At 24.8% G+C, this 23,005-nt stretch overlaps 4 protein-coding genes across 11 annotated transcripts; 1 reads left to right on the top strand and 3 right to left on the bottom strand.

Annotated features, from left to right (window-relative positions):
• Positions 1-2,551: 2,551 nt before the first annotated feature.
• LOC118447252 (aldo-keto reductase 1B-like) lies at positions 2,552-4,566 on the bottom strand. Its single transcript, XM_035878999.2, has 7 exons — positions 4,364-4,566; positions 3,997-4,164; positions 3,628-3,744; positions 3,329-3,523; positions 3,050-3,247; positions 2,827-2,975; positions 2,552-2,712 (listed from the first exon to the last, which is right to left on the bottom strand). Exons 1-7 carry the CDS (start codon positions 4,433-4,435, stop codon positions 2,670-2,672), a joined length of 942 nt encoding a protein of 313 aa, XP_035734892.2. The 5' UTR covers positions 4,436-4,566; the 3' UTR covers positions 2,552-2,669.
• A 270-nt stretch (positions 4,567-4,836) lies between these two features.
• On the bottom strand, positions 4,837-6,964 carry LOC118447316 (aldo-keto reductase 1B-like). The gene is made up of 7 exons (XM_035879135.2): positions 6,831-6,964; positions 6,407-6,491; positions 6,104-6,271; positions 5,871-5,987; positions 5,375-5,776; positions 5,146-5,294; positions 4,837-5,025 (listed from the first exon to the last, which is right to left on the bottom strand). The coding sequence occupies exons 2-7, from the start codon at positions 6,479-6,481 to the stop codon at positions 4,983-4,985; spliced, it is 954 nt and encodes a 317-aa protein (XP_035735028.2). The 5' UTR covers positions 6,482-6,491; positions 6,831-6,964; the 3' UTR covers positions 4,837-4,982.
• Positions 6,965-7,282: 318 nt separating this feature from the next.
• On the bottom strand, positions 7,283-9,547 carry LOC118447315 (tRNA (guanine(26)-N(2))-dimethyltransferase-like). Of its 5 annotated transcripts, none has more exons than XM_085662966.1 (3): positions 9,469-9,547; positions 8,599-8,944; positions 7,283-8,403 (listed from the first exon to the last, which is right to left on the bottom strand). In XM_085662966.1, the coding sequence occupies exons 2-3, from the start codon at positions 8,915-8,917 to the stop codon at positions 7,304-7,306; spliced, it is 1,419 nt and encodes a 472-aa protein (XP_085519092.1). In that variant the 5' UTR covers positions 8,918-8,944; positions 9,469-9,547; the 3' UTR covers positions 7,283-7,303. The 5 variants fall into 5 exon arrangements, with proteins under 5 accessions (XP_085519092.1, XP_085519094.1, XP_085519091.1 ...); XM_085662968.1 differs by having other exon boundaries at positions 7,283-8,355; XM_085662965.1 differs by having other exon boundaries at positions 7,283-8,755; positions 8,840-8,944.
• Positions 9,548-11,254: 1,707 nt separating this feature from the next.
• Positions 11,255-21,863, top strand: ringer (tubulin polymerization-promoting protein ringmaker). 4 transcript variants are annotated; one of them, XM_085663043.1, is made up of 4 exons: positions 11,255-11,589; positions 18,792-19,150; positions 19,442-19,577; positions 19,758-21,863. In XM_085663043.1, the coding sequence occupies exons 2-4, from the start codon at positions 18,816-18,818 to the stop codon at positions 19,995-19,997; spliced, it is 711 nt and encodes a 236-aa protein (XP_085519169.1). In that variant the 5' UTR covers positions 11,255-11,589; positions 18,792-18,815; the 3' UTR covers positions 19,998-21,863. The 4 variants fall into 4 exon arrangements, with proteins under 4 accessions (XP_085519169.1, XP_035735029.2, XP_085519170.1 ...); XM_035879136.2 differs by having other exon boundaries at positions 11,260-11,589; positions 19,815-21,863; XM_085663044.1 differs by lacking the exon at positions 11,255-11,589 and adding an exon at positions 14,874-14,989.
• Positions 21,864-23,005: the final 1,142 nt, after the last annotated feature.

Genomic DNA, 23,005 nt, shown 5'->3' with positions numbered 1-23,005 from the left:
CATGTATGTATTATATATATATATATATATTTAAATTTGAAAGTTAAAGAATTCATTGAAAAGTTTGCAAATTTGACGAAATTAAATAATACGAAAAACGTATTATTCATCGGATCAATTGAATCGATCAGAATATATCATTTTTTCTTTTTTTTTTTTTTTTTTTTATACGCACACATAAGAGATTTTTAATTTACAGACATTCATATACACATACATACATATCATACATATTTATATATATATATATATATGTGTGTGTGTATAAATGCATACATAATAAATTACATTTTAATTACGTTTTAAAATGTATAGATTTAAAGATGCGTTTCTTTTTTTTTTCCCCCTTTCTTTTTCTTTCTTTCTTTATATCCCAACTTTATGAGCACTTATATAACAATCACTTTTATTTTGTATGTACGTCGTCATACGTATATTGCGTGTGTATCTACAAAGATTTCCTTGTTATATAGAAGTTGAAGAATTCCTTTGAACGAGATTAAAAACACTGTGGAAAATTACAGAACGGATGCCAGCAATGGTAATGGCTAATAATGATTATACATCCAATGCCGGTATAAGCGGCAGACTGTCAAAAGGATCGACTCTCTTTTTTTTTTTCTTTCTTTCTTTCTTTCTTTCTTTATCTGTTTCTATTGCGAATATAACACAGATATATTATGTATATTAATAAGTAATTTAAATAGATAAAACTCACCTTTTTATACGTTATATTAATTTAATTTGGATTTAAGATAATATTAATATATCATCGTTATATTTATTAAATTCTTTTTTAAATATATCCTTGCCGATTATATACGAGTATATATAATGATATATAATAGTAATTTTTCATTCTCTTTCTTTTTGTTCCCTACATTATATCCTTTATGTTTATTAAATATTTATTAATTATACATATATATATATATATTTATTTATATATGTATATATATATATATATATATATATGTATGCATATATTTATTTATGTATTTATACTGTACGAATAAGATAAAAAGAATATTTTAAAATTGTAATTGAATTTTTTGAACATAACCTCTTAAGTCGACCTTGAGAATTATTTTACGTTTTATAATAATTAATATATTAATTCGTTATAATTTCTTTTTAATTTTTTACGTTTCTTATTTGTGTCAATTTTCTTTCTCTCTTCTTTTTTCTCTTTTTTTTTTTTTCACAGACACAAACTTTTTCATTTCAAACTTTTATCCATTTTTCTACGGTTGAATGTTGTTTCATTACTTTTATCTTTTTTTTTCGAATTTAATTTGAAAATCAAATAATTGTAAATAGGTCAAGGTCATGATCGTACGAATTTTATCTATCAAATTAAATGATATAATGATGAATCGATCCTTTTATACTATTGTATATTATAGTTTTCATTTTAATCGACTCTACAGTTATATCTTTCGAAGAAATATATATGTACTTAGCTTGTTGAATATACGGAGATGAATTTTTTAACGTTTTAAGTCAATTATTATTACATATGCGATTATGAAATGATACTGATGATGATTATTTGATAAGATATCTCATCTATCTATGAGAGTAAAGTTGTCGAGTGTATAAAAAAAATTTTTAATTTTAATTCGATTTATACATTTAATATTAATATTTTATATATATATATATATATATATATATATATATGCATATACATATATTATATAATTTAAAGTATCATATGTATATTGATTTAAAAATATTAAAAAAATTTTTTATATCTTATATATCTCTTTTTCTTTTCTTTCTTTCTCTCTCTCTCTTTCTCCTTCTCTACAAACATATGTGCGCATACGATTCAGTTTATCTCAAATTTTTTCACAATTTATAAGTGACAAAAAAAAAAAAAAATAAAAGTACAATATAACAGAAAACGAAATGAAATGTATAAAGAAAAAAAAAAGAAATATTATTACGACGTATATAATTTAAAATTATGTTGATAATAAATAATATAACTTATGCATTATTCATTACTTTATTTTTAGTTTTGTTTTTTATTGTCTTTCATATTTTATATTTCCTTGTTTATTATACTTTTTCTTATCACAACTAATTTCCATTAAGCGATAAATATTTAAGTTCAGTTATTAAAGTAAAACAATTTCATCACTGTACATGATTGATTTTTCAAGTTTAGAAGTTCAAGATAATTTAATTTTGATCAGATATTTTAATAATCGTTTTAACGAATGAATAAACAATGGAAAATACCCGTGGTACGATTTTATTACGAATGAATTTCACTTTATCAAGAACAAAGCGATTGTCCTTATTCATGCTAGTAAGTGACGGAAGAAGAGGGGAAGACTAGACAGAGAAGAAGGGGCGATGGATAATAATTTGGCAAGTTGATTGATGAAATCATCCTTGAAAAGGGTTCTCGAATTCTTATCTGACTCTGCGAATCTAACATATATGTAATTCATTGTTATTGCTACATCATACATATTATTCGACTTATTGAAATCTTCTTTAATAAATTCATAAAAATAAATATATATATATATATATATATATATATATATATATATATATATATTTAACTTTGTATTTTAAAATACAAGAATAAAATGTATCAATAGATTGTCAGAATTCTATAAAGATATCATTGTATATTCACTTTATGACCTCTAAAATGGAATAGAGAATGGATAATATTGATGACCTTGTACTCTGAAACAAAAAAAAAAATAATATGAAAAATTTATAAATCAATGAAAACGTTAGTGAAGCTTTATATAAATATATATGTATATGTATATATATATATATATCATATCTATTTACTCTGCGGCTGGTGCTATTCTTTCGCCAGTACCAATTGCTTTTATAGCAATCATTTCGTCCGGTGTTAGTTCGAAATCAAATATCTCCATGTTCTCTTTAATTCTACTTTGCGTTACCGATTTTGCAATTACTGCAGCACCTTGTTGATACTAAAAAAAAAATGTATTGATCTTACAATTACGTATATTCCAAAAAAAAAAAATGTTAAGCAAATTATACTTACGACATATCTAAGTGCAATTTGTGCAGGACTTTTTTTATATTTTTCTGCTATTTTAATAATTGTTGGATTATCCAAAGAATTTTTAATACCTAATCTATTGCCGGGTCTTCCAAGAGGTGAATAACCGCTTACCACAATATTATACTTTTTACAAAAATTTATTAATTTTTCCTGATTGAGATTCACACTAACTTCGATCTAAAATAATTGAAAAATTATATGAATAATTGAAAAAAAAATGGGACAAAAATTTTATTATAAATAATATATTTGACTTACTTGATTATTTACTGGAACAATTTTAGAAGATTTTACTACTCGAACGATTTGTTCGGAATTAAAATTACTAACGCCAATACTACGAGTTAAATTTTGATTAACACATTCTTCCATTCCTCTCCATGTTTCAATATAATCGGTGTCTGATAATAAAAGCTTACCATCTTTGTCTTTGGGCATCAATACATCTCCTTCCTTAGTAGTAAATGAAATATACATATATAAATGGATTATATTATTTTACATTTTTTACAATAATTATAATATTTATAATATATATTTAATTTTTTCATATTTACTTGATAAGCAAATGGCCAATGAATTAAATATAAATCTATATAAGTTAAGCCGAGATTATCTAAGGATTTTTTACAAGTTGGAACTACATCCTTTTCCTTGTGACGATTATTCCATAGCTATAACACGAATAAGATAAAATTAATTATATTATGAATTGATTAAAGTTATACACATTTGTATAATATAATAAATAGATATGATGAATAAAGAAGAAGATCAATTTTTATTTGTTATTATATATTGAAGTAAGATAAAATTAGTAGAACAATATATATATATATATATATATATATATATATATATATATATATATATATACTTTTATTAATTTATTATTCTTACTGTACTTATTAGTATTAATATCTAACCTTCGTAGTAATGAAAAGATCTTCCCTTTTAACAGTTCCATCTTTAATTTTTGCTTGTATTGCAGTACCAATTTCGTGTTCATTTTCATAAAAGAAAGCTGTATCAATATGACGATATCCAAGATCAATAGCATCCATAACAGCTTTTTCTACTTCTTTTGGTTGAGACTGTTTTTAAATAATAATATTGATTATACGATTAATTAATTTTATTTATCACAAAATATATTATCTTATATGGATCTTTCGAAATATACAATTTTATAGCGAAGATAGGGTTTCAACGTTTCAAATATCCCGCGGAAAATGTTAAAGAAAATTAACCTAACTTTATCGGATAATTTTAAACATAACGTTAATATCTTACCAAATATGTTCCTAAAGCAAACATAGGCATTTTATAACCATTCACAAGCGTTACAGAAGGAATTTCAGTCATTTTTATTAATCGTAATTGATTGTAAATGTTTCAATCGTTAATCACAATTTTCTTCGAATGAAATTCAAGTCACTGGGAGTTACTTTTAGAAGTGTATTGCTTTAATGCTATCTTTAATCTGTATTATCTATCATTCATTTCTCTTATTTATAGAGAAAAGTTATTATATAACAATTTGTGGATATAAGATAGGAATACGTTGAAATGTCGATAATTGCGTTATTGAGCACTTTAAAATATAAAAAGAAGAAAAATAATCAGCGTACTAGTATCAAAATTTTTTTCACAATTTTTTATTTTTATTTTTATTTTTTTTTTTTTTTTTTTTTTTTTTTTATAGCGAATTTATTAAACAATCTAGATATAGATAAGATTTACTAGAAGACATATGGATATAAAGTACATACCAGTTTTAATATAAACAATAGATTTAAAATTAAAATTGATAATAATATATTGATATACCTTTAATAGATAACAATAATAATAATAATAACAATAATAATATCATGTATTGATTATAACTATATAAGTCATATAATCATCTTTAAAATTCTATATTAAATGGATAATCCTTGTGGCCTTTGAATCTAAAAAGATATATATTTTGTAAAGTAATTTTACTCGAACAATAATGCATTCTTTTTTTCTCTCTCTCTTTCTTTTTTTTTTTTCAAGATGACATTTTATTTTCATAATAATTAACTTACTCTTTAGCTGGACAAACTCTTACACCGCAATCAAACGAATCTATAATTGCTATTTCCTCGGGTGTAAGTTTAAAATCAAAAATATTTATATTCTCTTTGATGCGTGCCTTGGATGCTGATTTAGGTATTGGTATGGTACCAATATCAACCTAAAAAAAAAAAAAATTATATTCAAATTAATAGATATTTCCAAAATTAATTTTCTTTTACATATAACATCTAATATTACCAAATATCTAAGTATAACTTGTGCTGGTGACTTTTTATATTTTTTTGCAATTTCTTTGGTTTGATCAATGCTAACTTGTGGATCATCAGATTTTGCCCAAGGACGTAATGGAGAACCTAAAGGACTATAAGCTGTAATAGCTATATTACGTTTAGCACAAAATTCTCTTAACTTTTTTTGATTCAAATTGATATGACATTCGACTTGATTCATTACTGGTTTTATAGTTGCAATGGATAATATACGATCAATTTGTACAGAATTGAAATTACTAAGACCAATGCTTTTTGTTAATCCCAATTTTACACATTCCTCCATGCCTTTCCAAGTATCAATATAATCTTCATATCCATACAAAGGATTCCCCTTTTCATCAACTGGCCAAAGTCCTTTTGCATCATCCTAAAATATAAAAAATAAAATGAAATATATTAAATCATTAACAATAATATCATTTGATCTTAATAAGAAATATAAAATAAAATGTTTTTCTTACTGTATAAGCTACTGGCCAATGTATAAGATATAAATCTATATAATCGAAACCAAAATTTTTCAATGATTCTTTACACATAGGTATTACTTTTTCTTTCTTATGCGCCGTGTTCCATAGCTAAAATATAATAAAAATTTAGAATATATATATATATATCAGATTTTAAAGGTGAATTATATATATATATATATATATATATATATATATATATATATATATATATATAAATATACCTTTGTTGTAATATAAAGATCTTCTCTTTTTACAACACCTTCTGCAATTTTTTCTTTTAAAGCATTGCCTATCTCATGTTCATTTCCATATATATAGGCACAATCAAAATGTCTATATCCAGCATCGACTGCATCTTTAATAGCTTGTGCAACTATCGATGGATCATCCTATTATATAAAAAGCAAAGAAATTTTAATGACATTATGTAGTAAAAAGAATTGAAATTTTTAATTAATATAATATTAATAATACATTATAAATCACAAAAGGATATATATTTTTAATTTTGTAAAAGTACTCACACCACCTTGCCAAGTACCAAGACCTAATACAGGAATTTTATTACCATTGTTCAATGTTAATGTCGGTGCTGCCATATTTGATAATCTACGTGATAACAATAAATATTTATTATATAAATATTTTATTAAAGAAAAAGAAATATTTATTTAAATGATAATTATTAATTAATCAATAAATCATTATATATATATATATACATATACTATATATTACTAGGCAATAATTACTACGCAACAAGTGTTACTTTACGAAATTATCTAATGTATGTAATATGATAATATTCATTAGAATTTCAATAATTTATATTTATTATCAAATCTAATTTTACTTTTTATTATAACTTCTATGATATTTCTATAATAGAAAAAATTAATATTAAAATTATTAGATATTATACAAAAAAATATTTAACATTTATCCTACCTGATTTATAATCGCATGAGTCAACTCTCGTTTACGTAATGACTTCGTGAAGGATACTACAAACTGAGAACACTTGATAAAATGATGAAAGAAACGAGACAGTGATGCATGTGTGTATACGCACACATTAACAATCTAGTATTACGTTCTCACATATATTCATCGTATCACAGCAATAGTGTTAAAGGTTAAATTCAAATATTCTTCACGATATATGCATTTTGAATTGTTAATCTTTAATAATTTTAAATCATTCATTTTAGATGAAACAATTATGTTTTTTTTTAATAATATTTAAAACTAAAGACATGATATTCTTTTAATTATAAATATATTTACATTCAACGATAATATTTTGATTATCGTTATGATTTCTTTTCTTTTTTTTTTTTTTTTTTATAAAAACATTTGTACATTTTTCATTAATGTAATAAAAATAATTTACACACACATATATATATATATTTTTTTTTTTATATGTCTTGATTACTCGACGACAAATCTGTACTTGTCTTTTCGTTGTCACCTTCATTTTCCATATGTTGATCCTTTAATATTTTAATTTTCTGTTTAAATTTTCCTTGATTCTTAATTTTTTTCGATTCTATCATTGTAACATCTATCATTGTTGTAGCACGTGTACCAGGACCCCAATTTTCAGTTGGATTTTCTGGAAACCTTGATAATCCAGTTTGTCGAGAAATTGGATTAGCTTTTGGATGTACAGCAAAGGAAATATTTATTGTCGATGGAGTATTTAATATAACTAATGCAGGATTATCAGCATTAAATTTTTCCCTTTTAACTGGATGACGTTTCTCCCATGCACGTACAATATCCCATATGACATCATTTGGTGCATCAGTTTTAATAGAGAATTTATTTGCGTGAGAATATGATACATTATATCCTGCATTTAATAATGCAGATCTGATTAGTACCATAGGCGGTGTACTACATTTGATGATAGACATTAAACGATCTGATGTATAATACAAAGGTGAATCTATTTCTTCGTTTATCATAGTTAAAACACCTTTTATTCGTTGTTTCGTTTTTAATTTTAAATTATCTAAACTGGATAATAATCGTGAGACAAAATCTTGATCATGTAAGAGTCCAATCCAAATAGGACCACCAACATAATGTTTATGTTTGCAATGTTTACAATGTTGATCTATAGTTATATGAGGTTTACAAAATTTATTTGATTTTTTTGTATTTAAAGATTGAATATTGAAGCTTTCACAACCCGTACACTGATATACCAATCCTGTTTTACTAGCATTTTCTTTACATTTTAATTGGCTTACAAATACTTTCACAAATACTCTTATATAGAAATCAACGCTTATAGATAATAAGGGTATTATATAGCGACCATAACGTCCAGCATGAGATGCGATATGTTGCAATAAAATTCTTAATGCCATCTCATGACAAGCTTTTGTTTTAAGAGCTATAGCGCCATATTTAACGTAACACGTTTCTGGAGAGTTACCAGCTAAAACTGCCATATCTGTTGCTGTAACCAAAAGTATACCACCGTTTACTACACATTGTACAGCAGCATCTAAAAAGATTGAAGGACAACCATAAGGATCTAAATCAACAGCATGAAAACCTTTTCTTCTGTTTTGATACATGATCATTGTAGCATCCTCATGACTTGGTCTTACTAAATTTTCCACTCCATTATGTTGAATATTTAATTTAATAGATTTTACAGCCTCAGCTGAAATATCATTAGCTATTATTTCTTTTATACCTTCTATTTCTTTGGCATATCTGATGCTACGTAAACCAGTCGCAGACAAAGCTTCTAATATAATAATACCATCGTTCTTAGAACATGATTCACCCTTTGATTTATTTACTATGGTATTTTTCAAAATATTATTTTCTTCATTTATATTTTGTTGATCCTTTGCAAAGAGCGATAATACAGCTATACTAAGATCTCTATTGAATTCTTGTACCGGATTATAAAACACATTCTTATGAGTTACCAATATTTCAGCTTCTCCTTCTTTTAAATTCTGTACGTTTTCTAATTTAGCTTTCTTAATGCATCGTTCATCGTCCATATTGAACGGAAAGAAACAAATTATGACCTAAAAGTATACATTAGAATTGGTATATTATAAAACAATGTACATATATATATATATATATATATGTATATATATATGTATATATAAAACAATATATACACTCATCTCTCGATTTACATGTTTTATGTGATATTTATTGAATACATGAATATATCACAAATTCTCGTTTGATTTTAATTAATTACATTATTCTAACCTCATTTGATTGATTTATGATGAACGTATTAAGGTTCTTCGTACAATCGATGATAAAATTATTTTTACACGTTTTCTAGTAAATACATGAATGAAATAAAATGCATACGTTAACAAATTATATTGACTTTTCTTTTAAGTATTAATTTCTTTTACTGATCGACAATATTTATCCAATTTTTGGTTTACGTAAGTAAACAAAACTAAAGAGAAATTTAATATGGAATTTATAGAGAAATATATTGTTTGTAAATCGTGTGATGGGTGCAATAAAATCAATGAAAAACATTATTGATCATCTTAAATAAACATATCGTAAACATACTTACTGTGATTGGATTTCTTATTCAAAGTATGATTTGTTAGGTTAAGTTGTCACTGTCGTTGATATCAGTCGTCATACCTGAGCTCTCTCGCGATTGGATGAAAGAAATTCGATGATATTATATCGAATAGAATGTAAAGAAATGTTTAAAATCAACCAATCAGTATTGATGTATTATAAAAGTTTCTTCCTCATTGGCTCTTTCCAAATGTCGTAATCAATTACAATTCAATTGAAATAATTCAAACATAACATATGTAGATATTTATATCAAATAAATCAATTTATTTGAATTAAATGTTTTCATTAAATTTTTTCATTTAATAAATCGTGTACTATATATATATATATATAAATATAATGTAAACAATAAGGCATTCGGTAGAAATATTTATCTCTTATTGCTTGTATATCCGATTTTGTTTACATACGATTTCTTTTGATTTAATACGATCGATCTAAATTCTAAAAAAAAATTTTGCTTAATTTTAGTATTTATAAATTGATAATAAATTATTTGATTATTTCAAATGATAAATTTTTTAAAAATACATAATATATTTTTATATATGCGTGCGATCTTTTTATGAAATAAAAAAAAGAAATGTAATCACGTAAAGAAAAATAATGATAAGATTTTGAATCATGATATTTTAATATGATTTTATTGTATTATTTGTATTAATTATATACGTCTGAAATCAATCATTTACTTTCCATTGATACAACAAACTTTTTTTTATACGAATTTTTTTTTCTTCGCTTTTCTTTTTGTTTTTTCTTTTTGTTTTTCTCTCCCCCATCCTATGTATTCATCTCGTTTATAATTTAAAAATGAACGCATTTAATCGAACGTAATTAAAGTTATATTGGATTATTCTATTTGTGAAAGCATTCGGCGCGTTAAAATTTCAAATAAACATTGAATGACCATTCGAAAGTTGAAATTATTATTAAATCTTATCTGTCTATGTTATCTATCTTATACATTTTATATCCGACAATGATTGCGAATGATTATTATGAAGAAACAAGCTGGTATATACTAAATGTATATAAGATAAGATACGGGGGATAAGGGAATATAGCAAAAAAAAAAAAACAAAAAAAGCCAAAAAAAAAACGAAAAAAAAGAAAAAAAAAATGAGATCGGTTATCTATAAAATGATAAGAAATACAGTTTGAAACACAATCTATTGTCAAAGATTTATTAAAAATATTGATTATATAAGGATTAAAATTAATCAAGCATTGTATCTGTTAATTATCTTAAAGTTTGATATCATAATAATAATAATAATAATAGTAATAATAATAATATTTAAATATTAATTGTATAAAATGTATTAACTAATACATACGTTTTATACGTGTATACATATATATATATATATATATATATATATATATATATATATATATAACAATAATAGTTAATTATTAATTGTATAAAATGTATTGATTAATACATACATTTTATACTGACATATATACATTATACATATATATATATATATATATATATATATATATATATATGTATTAATTAATATATATTTATTCATTAATATTTGAATAAAATACAACTTGTATTAATATTTTTATAATAGAATGAAATGTTACATTATTAAATTATATATAATTAATATAAAATATTTATTATATATAAAAAATATAAATTCAAAGATGTCCGCATTTGTACGGAAGTTTCGCAGCTTCCGCAACGTAAAGAAATCAAAGTTCTCTCGGTTATTTAGTAGGTGGGGATATCGTTATAGATGGAAGCACAGCGATGGTTCAGTCTCGTTCTTAGCCTCCTCTTGGCTGGAATCGCGCGAATGAACTCGCGTCGGTATTAATCGATGTTATTGCCATAGGTTTTTTTTTCTATTCGTAACTAAACGTGATTCAAAATTATTCATCTTTTGTTTGTGCGATATAAATAAAAAACAAAGAAAAAAAGAGGGAGAGAGAGAGAGACAGAGAGAGAGAGAGAGAGAGAGAGAGAGAGAGAGATAAAGAAGGAAGAAGAAGAGGAAGAAGAAAAATAAAAAATAAAGATATTAATTTTTCATTTCATCGAAGTGAAATAGAAAGAAGAAGGTGTAACTAACAACGACTTGGGGTAGGATATTTCATGAATCCTATAATAAAGAAAAAAGAAGAAAAAAAAAAAATAAAAATAAAAAAAAAATAGGGATAAAAAATATAAAATATAAACATTAAAAGAAGATAAGCTAATAAGTGTTCTATAAACATTTTTATGCATACATAGACAGATACAAACAGATACACATATATATACACACACACACGCACACACACACAGAGAGAGAGAGAGAGAGAGAGAGAGAGAGAGAGACGCTTAACAGATACGTAATACACATATCGTGTCTTCTTTCAGAATTAACGTCATCCACAAATAGACATACGGTTAGTTTAAATATACTGTCGAAGATAAGATTTAACAATAAAGATTTTCTATTATTTATTGTTAGCCGATATAAAATATATCATAATGTTTATCCATTAACAGCGATAACGAAATGTTATTATACGTTTGAAAATTATTTGCTTATTATTTAATGTTATGCGTAATAATGATTAAGATTATTTTTATCAGTGAATCCACGTTACTTAGATAAAATGTGAATGAAAACGAGAGATCGTGATTTCATGACGGGAATACATTGAAATTATTAAGAAGTTCCTTTTAATATTCTATGATTATTGTTATGTAGAAAATCTAGGTCAAGAACATTTACGATTTTACGTCTGCCAACTTTTTCTCTTTAACTCCCACACCCCGGCTCGGCCCGGCTCGGCCCGGCCCGACTCGCCCCGACCCGACCCCGTACCATTACGTGATAAGACTTTCAATGTTAACGAAATTTTGAAGTAGAAATTCTTCTCGCGTTCTTTTATTTCTATTTTTTTCTTTATTTTTTTCTTCTTCTTTTTTTTTTTCTCTTTTTTTTTTTTTTTTTCTTTTCATTCGCCATCTCCATAATTTTATATCATACAAATGTAAAATTTAAATTTTACAGTATGTAAAATCTGTACGCATCAGATGAAAGATCATATGTAATACATAATGTATAGAATATATATATATATATATATATATATATATATATGTATATATTTCTAAAATGTAGGTTTAATATATATCAATATAATATACTTATATATATATATATAAATTATATATTTTATATATACAAATATATATATTTATTTATATAAAATACATATATTTATTTATATAAAATATATATATATATATATATATAAATATCGTATTAATTATTTAATAAAATCTACAAACGTATAGATCTAACTAGATAATTAAAAGTCTTTCGATTAACACAGGACTACCCACTGTGCTATTATTTCTGCTGCTGCTGAGCTTTGAAAAGCAAGTTCAAAGATATACGTTCTCTTTCTCTTTCTCTCTTTCTCTCTCTCTCTCTCTTTCTTTCTTTCTCTCTCTATATCTTTGTTAGGAGGGTGGCTGCGTGCTTCCTGTTGGGGTAGATCGATAGAACACATGCGCCCTGAACAGTACACATTCCCTTTGGATAGGCTCGTTTAACAGCTTTTCAACTTGAGCTTTTTGTACATATACATACATACATACATACATACATACATACGTGCATGCACACACCCACATCCACACATATACATACACACATGGATATAGAGACGCACCGAGACATATATACAACGACATATAAAGATCGTTCCACATTTTATCAAGCGTTGTTCATCATTGAACCCTTCGAATAACAACCCTTGTTAAGTCTTATTGAAAAAGCCAAAAGTTATTTCTATGAACGAATCTATGCTCGATTAACTATAACTCCAATCATTTATGTTCGTCCAATTGTGTGAAAAGAGAGTGAAAGAGAGAGAGAGAGAGAGAGAGAGAGAGACAGACAGAGACAGAGACAGAGAGAGAGAGAGAGAGACAGAGAGAGAGAGAGAGAGAGAGAGACAGAGAGAGAGAGAGAGAGAGAGAGAGAGAGATAGGCAGACAGAGACAGAGAGAGAGAGAGAGAGAGAGAGAGAGAGACAGAGAGAGAGAGAGAGAGAGAGAGAGACAGAGAGACAGAGAGAGAAAGAGTTTTGTATTTTTTATTTTATAGTATTCTACTTTTTTTTTTTTTTTAAAGATAAAAGAGGAAAAAAAAAGAGAGAAATCAAGTTTTATTATTTTTTTCCTTATATGGTATATCCAATTTTTTTTTTTAAAGAAGAGATAAAGAGAGAGAAAAACACAGAGAGAGATCAAGTCCTATTATTTATTTCTTATATGGTGTATCCTATTATTTTTTTTAAAGAAGAGATGAAAAGAGAGAGAGAAAGAGAGAGAGAGAGAGAGGGAGAGAGAGAGAGAGAGAGGGAGAGAGAGAGAAAGAGAGAGAGAGAGAGAGAAAGAGAGAGAGAGAGAGAGGGAGAGAGAGAGAGAGAGAGAGAGGGAGAGAGAGAGAAAGAGAGATCATTTCCTATTCTTTTTCCTTGTTTGATGCATTTTATTTTTTTAAAGGGGAGAGAGACAGTGAGAGAGATAGAGAGAGAGAGATTGTTTTCTTTTTACTCGTTTAGCTTTTTTAAAAGAAAAGAATGAAAAAGAGAGAGAGCGAGAGAGAGAGAGAGAGAAAGAGAGAGAGTGAGAGAGAGAGAGAGGAAGCACCAAAGTTACGTAATATTTTTCCTCCCCCTCCTATTATCAATATTTCATTCGTCTGATCGCAAAAGAAAAAAGGAATAAGAGAGAGAGAGAGAGAAAGAGAGAGAGAGAGAAAGAAAAAGAGAGAAAAGTAAATATGAGACAACGTAAATAAATAGTTTCTTTCTCATTCTTTTAGTATGTATCTTTTAGATTATTTACGATTTATCTTTCATACTAATAAATGCTGGATAAAAAAGTTCGTCGATATCGTCTTTTCTTTCTTTTTTTTTTTTTTTTCTTCTTTCTTTTTCTTTTTCTTTATTTTTTTCGAAATCACGATATCGCCGATAAAATAAAAGCAATCATCAGAAACACTAGATACATCGTTCGATTTCGATGATCGATGACGATGATTACAATCAAGTTAGTGATCTATGTATATATATATATATATATATTCTTCTTTTTTAATTTAATAAATTAATATATATATATATATATGTTTTTTTATTTTTAATTTATTTTTTTAATAAAATTAATTTATTTTTAATAAAATTTAAAATTATATTTTTATTAATTTAACACAAAATTATAATTTAAAATATATATATATATATATATATATATATATATATATATATTACATTAGTGTATTACCTAATAACACGTCACCTATGCCGCTAACCACGTTAATACGCGCAAACAGTCGTAATCTCTATTTATAGATTCTGAAATAATCCGATACTTTAGTAACAACCTTACTAGACGCATCAACTTGTCGTTCGGTGACTTTTTAACACAGGCTCATCGTTTTTCTCTCTTCGCGTTGTTGTTAGTTGGTTGATTGGTTGGTTTTGTTGTGCTCGTTTTGTTTCGTTTCTCTTTTTTCTTTTTTCTTTTCTTTTCCTTTTTTTTTTTTCTTTTTTTTTCTCTCGTTCTGTCAGGTGGCTGCGAAGCCTTTCAATCGGATAATATGAATGTAGTATCGGTGCGGTTTTCACGAGGTCGTATTACATGCGAAGATATAAAAAAAAAAAAAAGGGATTATAGTTACTTTTAACCATAAGACAGTGTGATATTTATATATATATATATATATATATATATATATATATGTATATATTTAAATGATGATTATTATATAATAAATAATTTATAAATATTTTAAGAAATTTTTTTAAAAGTAAATTTTACTTTGGGATCTTTAAATTTTATTTAATTGTATATTAATGATTATATATTATAATATATATATATATATATATATATATTAATATATAATCATATGAAATTATATAATATGAAATTATATATAAGTAATATAAAATTATATAAAATATTTATATAATTTTATAAAATTGTATATATATATATATATATATATATATATATGTATGTATTAATTAATATATATTTATTCATTAATATTCGAATAAAATAAAATTTGTATTAATATTTTTATAATCGAATGAAATGATACATTATTAAATTATATATAATTAATATAAAATATTTATTATATATAATTATATAAAATATTTATATAATTTTATAACATTTTACATACGTATGTATATACATATCTTATATTTTTGTTTAAAATATTCAAAAAAAAAAAAAAAAAAAAAAAAAAAAGAAAACAAAAGAAAAAAATATTAATATTATTTCTGTTTAAAAAATTCGAAAAAGAAAAAAAAAACAAAAGAAAAAAATATTATTACTTATATACAATTTTCATCGTATTGTTAAAAATAAAATGACATGATTTACTCAGCACTGGTTTATGGTTATAGGTCGTATACAGTGTAATCCCAATATAGTGTATAAGATAATCAACTATGTCCAAGTACTCGCGACATAGTTCCGTCAAAAATATCATTGTTCTATAAGCACACATACATACATTATACCATATATATATATATATATATATGGATTAACATACATGTATGTTAACGATTGAAGTTATGTATTAAACCTTGAAATTGCATTCTCATGTTATCGTTTATTTAGAATGATATGTCATCGCTTAGAGGGGTTAAGAACAGCTGTTGCCATTGATTTGATAATTGCAATGAATATTATTTTTCTTCTTTTTATTTTTTTTTTCTTCATTCGTCATTATATCGTAAAATCATTACTTTTTTTTTTTAAGAATTTAACGAAGTAAAATTCGAATTACAAAATTCGCATTACAAATTTTTTCGTCATGGTTCCAACACTTTCTATCATACATCCTATTAAATTTTGTACAATTTATATATATATATATATTTCTTTTATGTACATGCAAATCAACGAAGAAATAAAAAAATAAAAGAATGTAAAAATAAAAAAATAATATACCGACTGAATGGAGATATTATATGAGAAAGAAAATAAAAATATTTGTTATGTATAACAAATTTAAATTATGACGTATTGAGAAAAGGAGGGATATGGAAGGTTCGAAAAGATAACAAACGTGTATAAAATTAAATTAAAAAAAAAAAAAAAAAAAAAAAAAAAAAGAAAAGAAAAAAAAATTAAGAAATTAAAAATTTATAAATGCATTTTATACGTTTCTAATCACGATACGTTATCCGATTGCTTTTCAACTAATTTACGTAATTACGACTAGAATAATTAATTTCAACCTTTAGCGAGAAGTCACGCAAAAAATAATGATCCTGAATTCTATTGGACAGTTCCTAGTCTAATGTAAAGTTAAATATTTGTTCATCCATAGAAATATATCTAATGTTTAATGTAGCGAAAAATTATAATAGACTCGTAGTGAGAATATTGATGATAGTTGATGAATAATGCTATCGATTTTAATAATTTCATATTCGAAACGCAAGTAATAATAAATAAATATATATATATATATGTATATAATAGAAAAAATATATAAATAATATATAATAATAAAAATAATCATAATAATAATAATACTTAAACCCTCAATCTTCTTTTACGCATGCAGCATGCAGTGGAGCGTGTGGCATGTAAAAAAAAAAAAAAAGAAAAAGAAGAAAAAAAAAACAAAAATAGAAAAAAGAATCGTGTAAAAATCCATTTGTAAAAAGTACAAAATTTGCGTCCAACTAACGCGAATTCTAAAGCAAGAAAATAAAAACAAAAAAATAGTAATTCAAAATATCGAAATGCATTCATTAAAACGCATTTGTCGTTTGACGAACACACGAAAGAAAAATTGATGTGTCTGAGAGAATAAAAAAAAAAAAAAAAAAAAAAAAAAAAAATACTAATAATAAAAAAAAAAAAAGATAAAGTAAAAAAAGAAATAAAAACAAAGAAGATAAAGGGAAAAAGTATATTTTCTAAAAGAAAAAAAATGAAAATAGCGCGAACTAATATAGCATTAGTATGAACTTTTAGCATGCTTATAATCAAAGCATTTGCGTTTTTGCTAAATCGTGTAAAAATTGAGTGAAACCTTGTGAATAAAATCGTGTAAAAAAATAAAAAAGAAAAGAAAAGAATGAGAAAGAAACGAAAGAAGAAAAAGCAAGTTTTGATAAAACATAATCTAGTATGGACGCGAGTGTAAATAATTAGAGTGCATGCACGAACACTTTTGTTGATTGCCACGCGATAAATTTTACGATATATATATTTATATATATATATATATATATATATATATATATATATATATATATAAATCGATAACGCGATTAATAAAGAAATAAAAGAAAGTTTAAGGATTGTCAATCTTATGGAGATTAATAAGATTAAGTGATTCTAATCGAAAATTTTGAAATTATTTATCGAAGAACGTCCGATCGATTTATTCGATAGACGTTCGTTTATAATCTTTTAATAATATTTAATTAACAAAATTCTTCCATAAAACGATTTCCAATATGTTTCATTCAAACATATTTCAATTATATGATTTTTTTAAATTTCTCTCTCTCTCTCTCTCTCTATCTTTTTTTTCTCAGATATTTTATATTTTGATATAGAATATTTTTTTAATTTTTAAACAATTTTCATAGTTTTAATTCTGTTCAAATTTCATTGTTTTAATTCAAACAATTTCAATTATAATTACTTTTTTTACTCTCTCTCTCTCTCTCTCTCTCTCTCTCTCTCTCTCTCTCTCTCTCTATTTTTTTTCTCTCTTTGATATATTTCATAATATTCAATTAACAAATTTTTGAATTTTTAGATAACGTCAATATTTTTAATTCAAACAATTTTAATTATAATTCTTTTATCAACTTTTTTATTTCTTTCACTCTTTCCTTTTTTTTAATCTCATAATATTTAATTCTTCAATTAAAAAATTTTTAATAATAATATCAAAATTTTCAATTCGAACAATTTCAATTAAAATACTGTTTCAATTCACTCTCTTTCTTCGAGATATTTCGTAATATTTAATTAAAAAATTCATAAACTTTTTCTACAATATCAAAACAAAATTAAAACTTTTTTAATTCGTATAAAATATCCATGAAGATTTGAGAAATTTGAGAAAATTGAAAAAAATCCCCCCCCCCAAAAGGGGAAAAAAGAAAAAAGAAAAAAGAAAAGAAAAAGCAATTAAATTCGTTAAAGAAATACTTAGTCTTTTCATGATGTTCTTTTGAATAATTTTTAAAACAGATGTTTTGCAAATTTTCTTTTTTTTACAGTTAAGCAAGTTTATTCTGTGAAAAATGGAGGCAGAAAAGAACGGTACTATCGAGAAGGAAAAGAATGAGGGTGGAAATGAGGTTGCAACTTCTGTAAACGTTACGAACGAAGTTGCGAATATGAAGCTCGATGACGTTACAGCTAATTCGGGAAATTCGACGCCAGGTAGTCCAGCTGCCAGTTCACCAGCCGGTAGCTTTTTGACGAATTTCAAAGCTTTCTCGAAATTTGGTGATCCTAAGAGTGATGGAAAATTGATAACACTTAGCCAAAGTGATAAATGGATGAAACAGGCCAAAGTGATTGATGGAAAGAAGATTACAACAACGGACACCGGGATCTATTTCAAGAAACACAAGTACGAATTCTCGTATTCTAACGTATTATTATCAATCATTCAAACAAATAAATAATCATTAGATTTAATTAAGATATCATTAAATAAGTCATATAAAGAAAGCACGTGTATAAATATCTATGCGAGTGGATTGAGGGAAAAAAAAGGGGGGGGGAGGGAGGGGTGGGGGAAAAAAAGAAAAATTTAACATTATCATTTCAAGAAGAAAAAAAGAAATATATATATATACATATATATATATATATATATATATATATATATATATTCCAATCGATATGAAAATTTGTTTAGGTCAATGAAACTTGGTATCGATCAGTACAAATCATTCCTCGAGGAACTCGCTAAAAGTAAGAAGGTCGATTTCGTTGAAATGAAAAACAAGATGGCAAATTGTGGTGCACCAGGTGTTACAGTAGGTGCATCCGGGGTTAGTATCGAATAATATCAATAACAGTAACAATAACACTAACACTAACACTAATACTAACACTAACACTAATACTAACACTAATAATAACGTTAACACTAACAATAACAAATGATTGTTCGATTAATTAAATTGATTAATTCTGATTAAAAATTGATTAACATCAATGATTGATCATAGACTAAGAAGTCTTCAAGAGTGGTCACCTTTAATATTATCAATAAAAACGACTTGCAGGCCGGTAAAGCAGCATCTACGGTGGATCGTTTGACGGATGTTACTAAATACACCGGTTCTCATAAGCAACGTTTCGACGAGAGTGGTAAGGGTAAGGGTATAGCTGGTCGAAAGGATTTACCCGATCAGTCGGGATATGTCCAAGGTTATCAAAACAAGGACACTTATAATAAAGGTCACTAGCCCGATCTATACGATCTAAAAAAAAAAAAGAGGCTTATTTTATCATTTCTTAATAATACTTACACACTGTCTACCCGTCCAGGCAGTTATAACACGCACCTAAAAAAAAAAAAAAACGCTTCCTTTATCTTAAATTATCGTACATAGGAAACGTTTCATTTTTGATATTCGCGTAACTGCGTAAATTAAAATACACGAAAGGTTGAATCAATGGATTGCTAGATGCTTCCTCATGGTTGTATCATATATTTATCGTTCTTCGATAATTATTCAATAATTAAATTATAATATAATTATTTGATACAATTATAATATTATATTATTATTTACTTTTACGATCTCGTGGATTTTATTTGTTCGAGCTAAACGAATACGTTGATTTATTTGTGTATTTTTGATATAATCTTTTTTTATTCCATTTGATTTTTCTTTTCTTTTATTTTTTTGATAAAATGAGAGACGAAGAGGGAGAGAGAGAGAGAGAGAGGAAATTAGAGGTCGAAGAATGAGAAAAACGTACGACCTGATGTCACCGTTGATCGTCAAGATCCTGGATGATCTTGATATAACGATCTCGATAAATATATACATAAATACATACGTAAATACATATATGCCACTATTTGATAATAATAATGATGGTAATAATAGTACCATAACATTTTCTGTTAAATCTATTAAATCTATGGGGGTGGTTTAAATTCACTTGAGTACCTAATTAAGGAACGAACCCGTTCAATATATATACGTATATATATATATATATATATATATATATATTCTCGAAATGAGACTTTTGTAATGCTGGATCGATACGATTGTCTTTTGAAGTAAGTAAATAATTAAGTAAATAAGTATATGAATAAGTAAGTAAATAAGTAATCAAGTAAGTACTTAAATACTTATTTAATACCAAGTGAAGATAATTAGTACCAATACCCATATATATATATATATGCACTTTAATAACGAATGTAATGTCGACCACGTGTTAATCGATTTTGTATTTTAACGATATTCGATATGCATATTTCTTTTCTCTTTTTTTTTTCTTTTTTTTTTTTTTTTTTTACTTTTGCCAATGACGGGCGGCAGGAGGAGTTCAGTGCTGTATGAGCGACGGAGATAAATAAAAGATTGATAGATACGATAAATATACAATTCTAGCAAAAGATACGAATCTTCGATTCGCCGATAATTATTATATATTTTTCCTTGTGCGAAAATATTAAAAGAAAAAATGAAAGAAAAAAAGATAATAAAAACAGAATACAAAAGGAAAAAAAGACAAAAAATATACATATATACACCCGTATACATACATATATATATATATATATATTATATACATGTATTTTCAGAAAAATCGTAATATTCGGATTTTCGCAATTTTACTGCTTTGGTAATGTTGAGGGGTTCTTTATCGCCAAAAAAAAAGGGGGAGTAACAAACGTAAAAAAAAAAAAAAGTAAAGAAAAAATAATAAAAAACAAAAAAAAGAAAAAATAATGAAAAAAGAAAAAAACAATAAAAAAAAAATATAAATAAAGAAAAGAAAATACGAAACAAACCAAGAACGAAAAAGACGATGCTGATGCAACAATAAAAGATTTGTGATATAGATTTTCTTTTTTTTTTCTTTTTTTTTTCTTTTTTTAATTTTTTAAAAAGAATCTCGACGAATGACCGCGAACGAACGAATGGTTAAAAAGGAAAAAGAGAGAGGATGAAAGGGACGAAGAAAAGGACAAGGGAATGAATTTAAAAATAATGCCGTTAAATTTTTGCGCATACAAATTAATCGAAAAGTATTTGAAGTGTACTTAAAAATAATAATAATAATAATAATAATAATAATAATAATAATAATAATAATAAAAAAATAAAAAAATAAAAAAAAAAATAAAAAAGAAAAAACTAAGTAATTGTATTTGTCAACATAATTGCCTCAGACGCGAGACCAAACGCATATTTAACATAGACACTACGTTCAATTGTAAAAAGTATGTTATTTGTAGTACGCTTATATATTTGAATGTCATTACATATGTAAGAATTTATATATATATATATATATATATATATATATATATATATATATATATAAAATTTTCATTCGTAAAGCGTGCGTAACGTAAATGCAATAACGAATTTATTTTATACATTATTAACAAATACCGAAATATTCGAAACATATTCTTCTTCGATATTATGATATTTCTATTTTTATTTTTTATTTCAAAAAAAAAAAAGAAAAAAAAAAAGAAATGAAAAGAAAAGGGAAATATGGTCGAAGGTTTTAAATTTTAGTTACTTTTCTTTTTTTGATTTCTATTCTTTCGTTTTTTTTCCCCACACTTAAAACGTAAGATACGGATATTTTTTTTTTGTTTTCCTTTTCTACGATCAATCGCATTTATTAAAATTATTATTGTTATTGTTATTATTATTATTATAATTATTATTATTATTATTATTATTATTATTATATACGATCGTTCGCGCACGCTTAATGTATACGAATACTTTTTAAAATAATATATTATGTATTCACATTGTCGTCAATGGGATATAACGATACATGGAATTAATGGATTTTTCATCATTTGAAAAAGAAAAGGAAAGACAAAGGAAAAAAAGGGAAAAAAAAGAAAAAAAAAAAAAAAAAAAAAGAAGAAAAAAAACCGATGAAAAATGAAAAATGTTCGTTTATTTGACACCTTCTTTCTTTATGGTAATAGGTCAATAACATCTTCTTATGTTTCTCTTTATCATTCTTTTCTTCGATGCTTTTAAGCAACACTTCGAATAGTAATAATAATAATAATAATAATAATAATAATAATAATAATAATAATAATAATAATAATAATAATAATAATAATAATAATAATAATAATAATAATAATAATAATATTAATAATAATATAATATAATATAATATAATATAATATAATATAATATAATATAATATAATATAATATAATATAATATAATATAATATAATA

The sequence above is a fragment of the Vespa mandarinia genome, chromosome 20 (genome assembly GCF_050613455.1).
Source record: "Vespa mandarinia isolate Hongniang chromosome 20, ASM5061345v1, whole genome shotgun sequence".
In the NCBI taxonomy this organism is placed as follows: Eukaryota; Metazoa; Arthropoda; class Insecta; order Hymenoptera; family Vespidae; genus Vespa; species Vespa mandarinia.
The sequence above is the reverse complement of the archived record's forward strand: the minus strand, read 5'-3'. Positions and strand labels throughout refer to the sequence as shown.

Coding starts and splice junctions, on each gene's coding strand:
- LOC118447252 (XM_035878999.2), bottom strand. CDS start 4,435: ATGACTGAAATTCCTTCTGTAACGCTTGTGAATGGTTATAAAATGCCT. Junction 3,745..3,996: donor ATCTTTTCATTACTACGAAG/GTTAGATATTAA, acceptor TTCGTGTTATAG/CTATGGAATAATCGTCACAA. Junction 2,713..2,826: donor AGAATAGCACCAGCCGCAGA/GTAAATAGATAT, acceptor TTTTTGTTTCAG/AGTACAAGGTCATCAATATT.
- LOC118447316 (XM_035879135.2), bottom strand. CDS start 6,481: ATGGCAGCACCGACATTAACATTGAACAATGGTAATAAAATTCCTGTA. Junction 5,988..6,103: donor ATCTTTATATTACAACAAAG/GTATATTTATAT, acceptor ATTATATTTTAG/CTATGGAACACGGCGCATAA. Junction 5,295..5,374: donor AAGTTATACTTAGATATTTG/GTAATATTAGAT, acceptor TTTTTTTTTTAG/GTTGATATTGGTACCATACC.
- ringer (XM_085663043.1), top strand. CDS start 18,816: ATGGAGGCAGAAAAGAACGGTACTATCGAGAAGGAAAAGAATGAGGGT. Junction 19,151..19,441: donor ATCTATTTCAAGAAACACAA/GTACGAATTCTC, acceptor AAATTTGTTTAG/GTCAATGAAACTTGGTATCG. Junction 19,578..19,757: donor TTACAGTAGGTGCATCCGGG/GTTAGTATCGAA, acceptor GATTGATCATAG/ACTAAGAAGTCTTCAAGAGT.
- LOC118447315 (XM_035879133.2), bottom strand. CDS start 8,917: ATGGACGATGAACGATGCATTAAGAAAGCTAAATTAGAAAACGTACAG.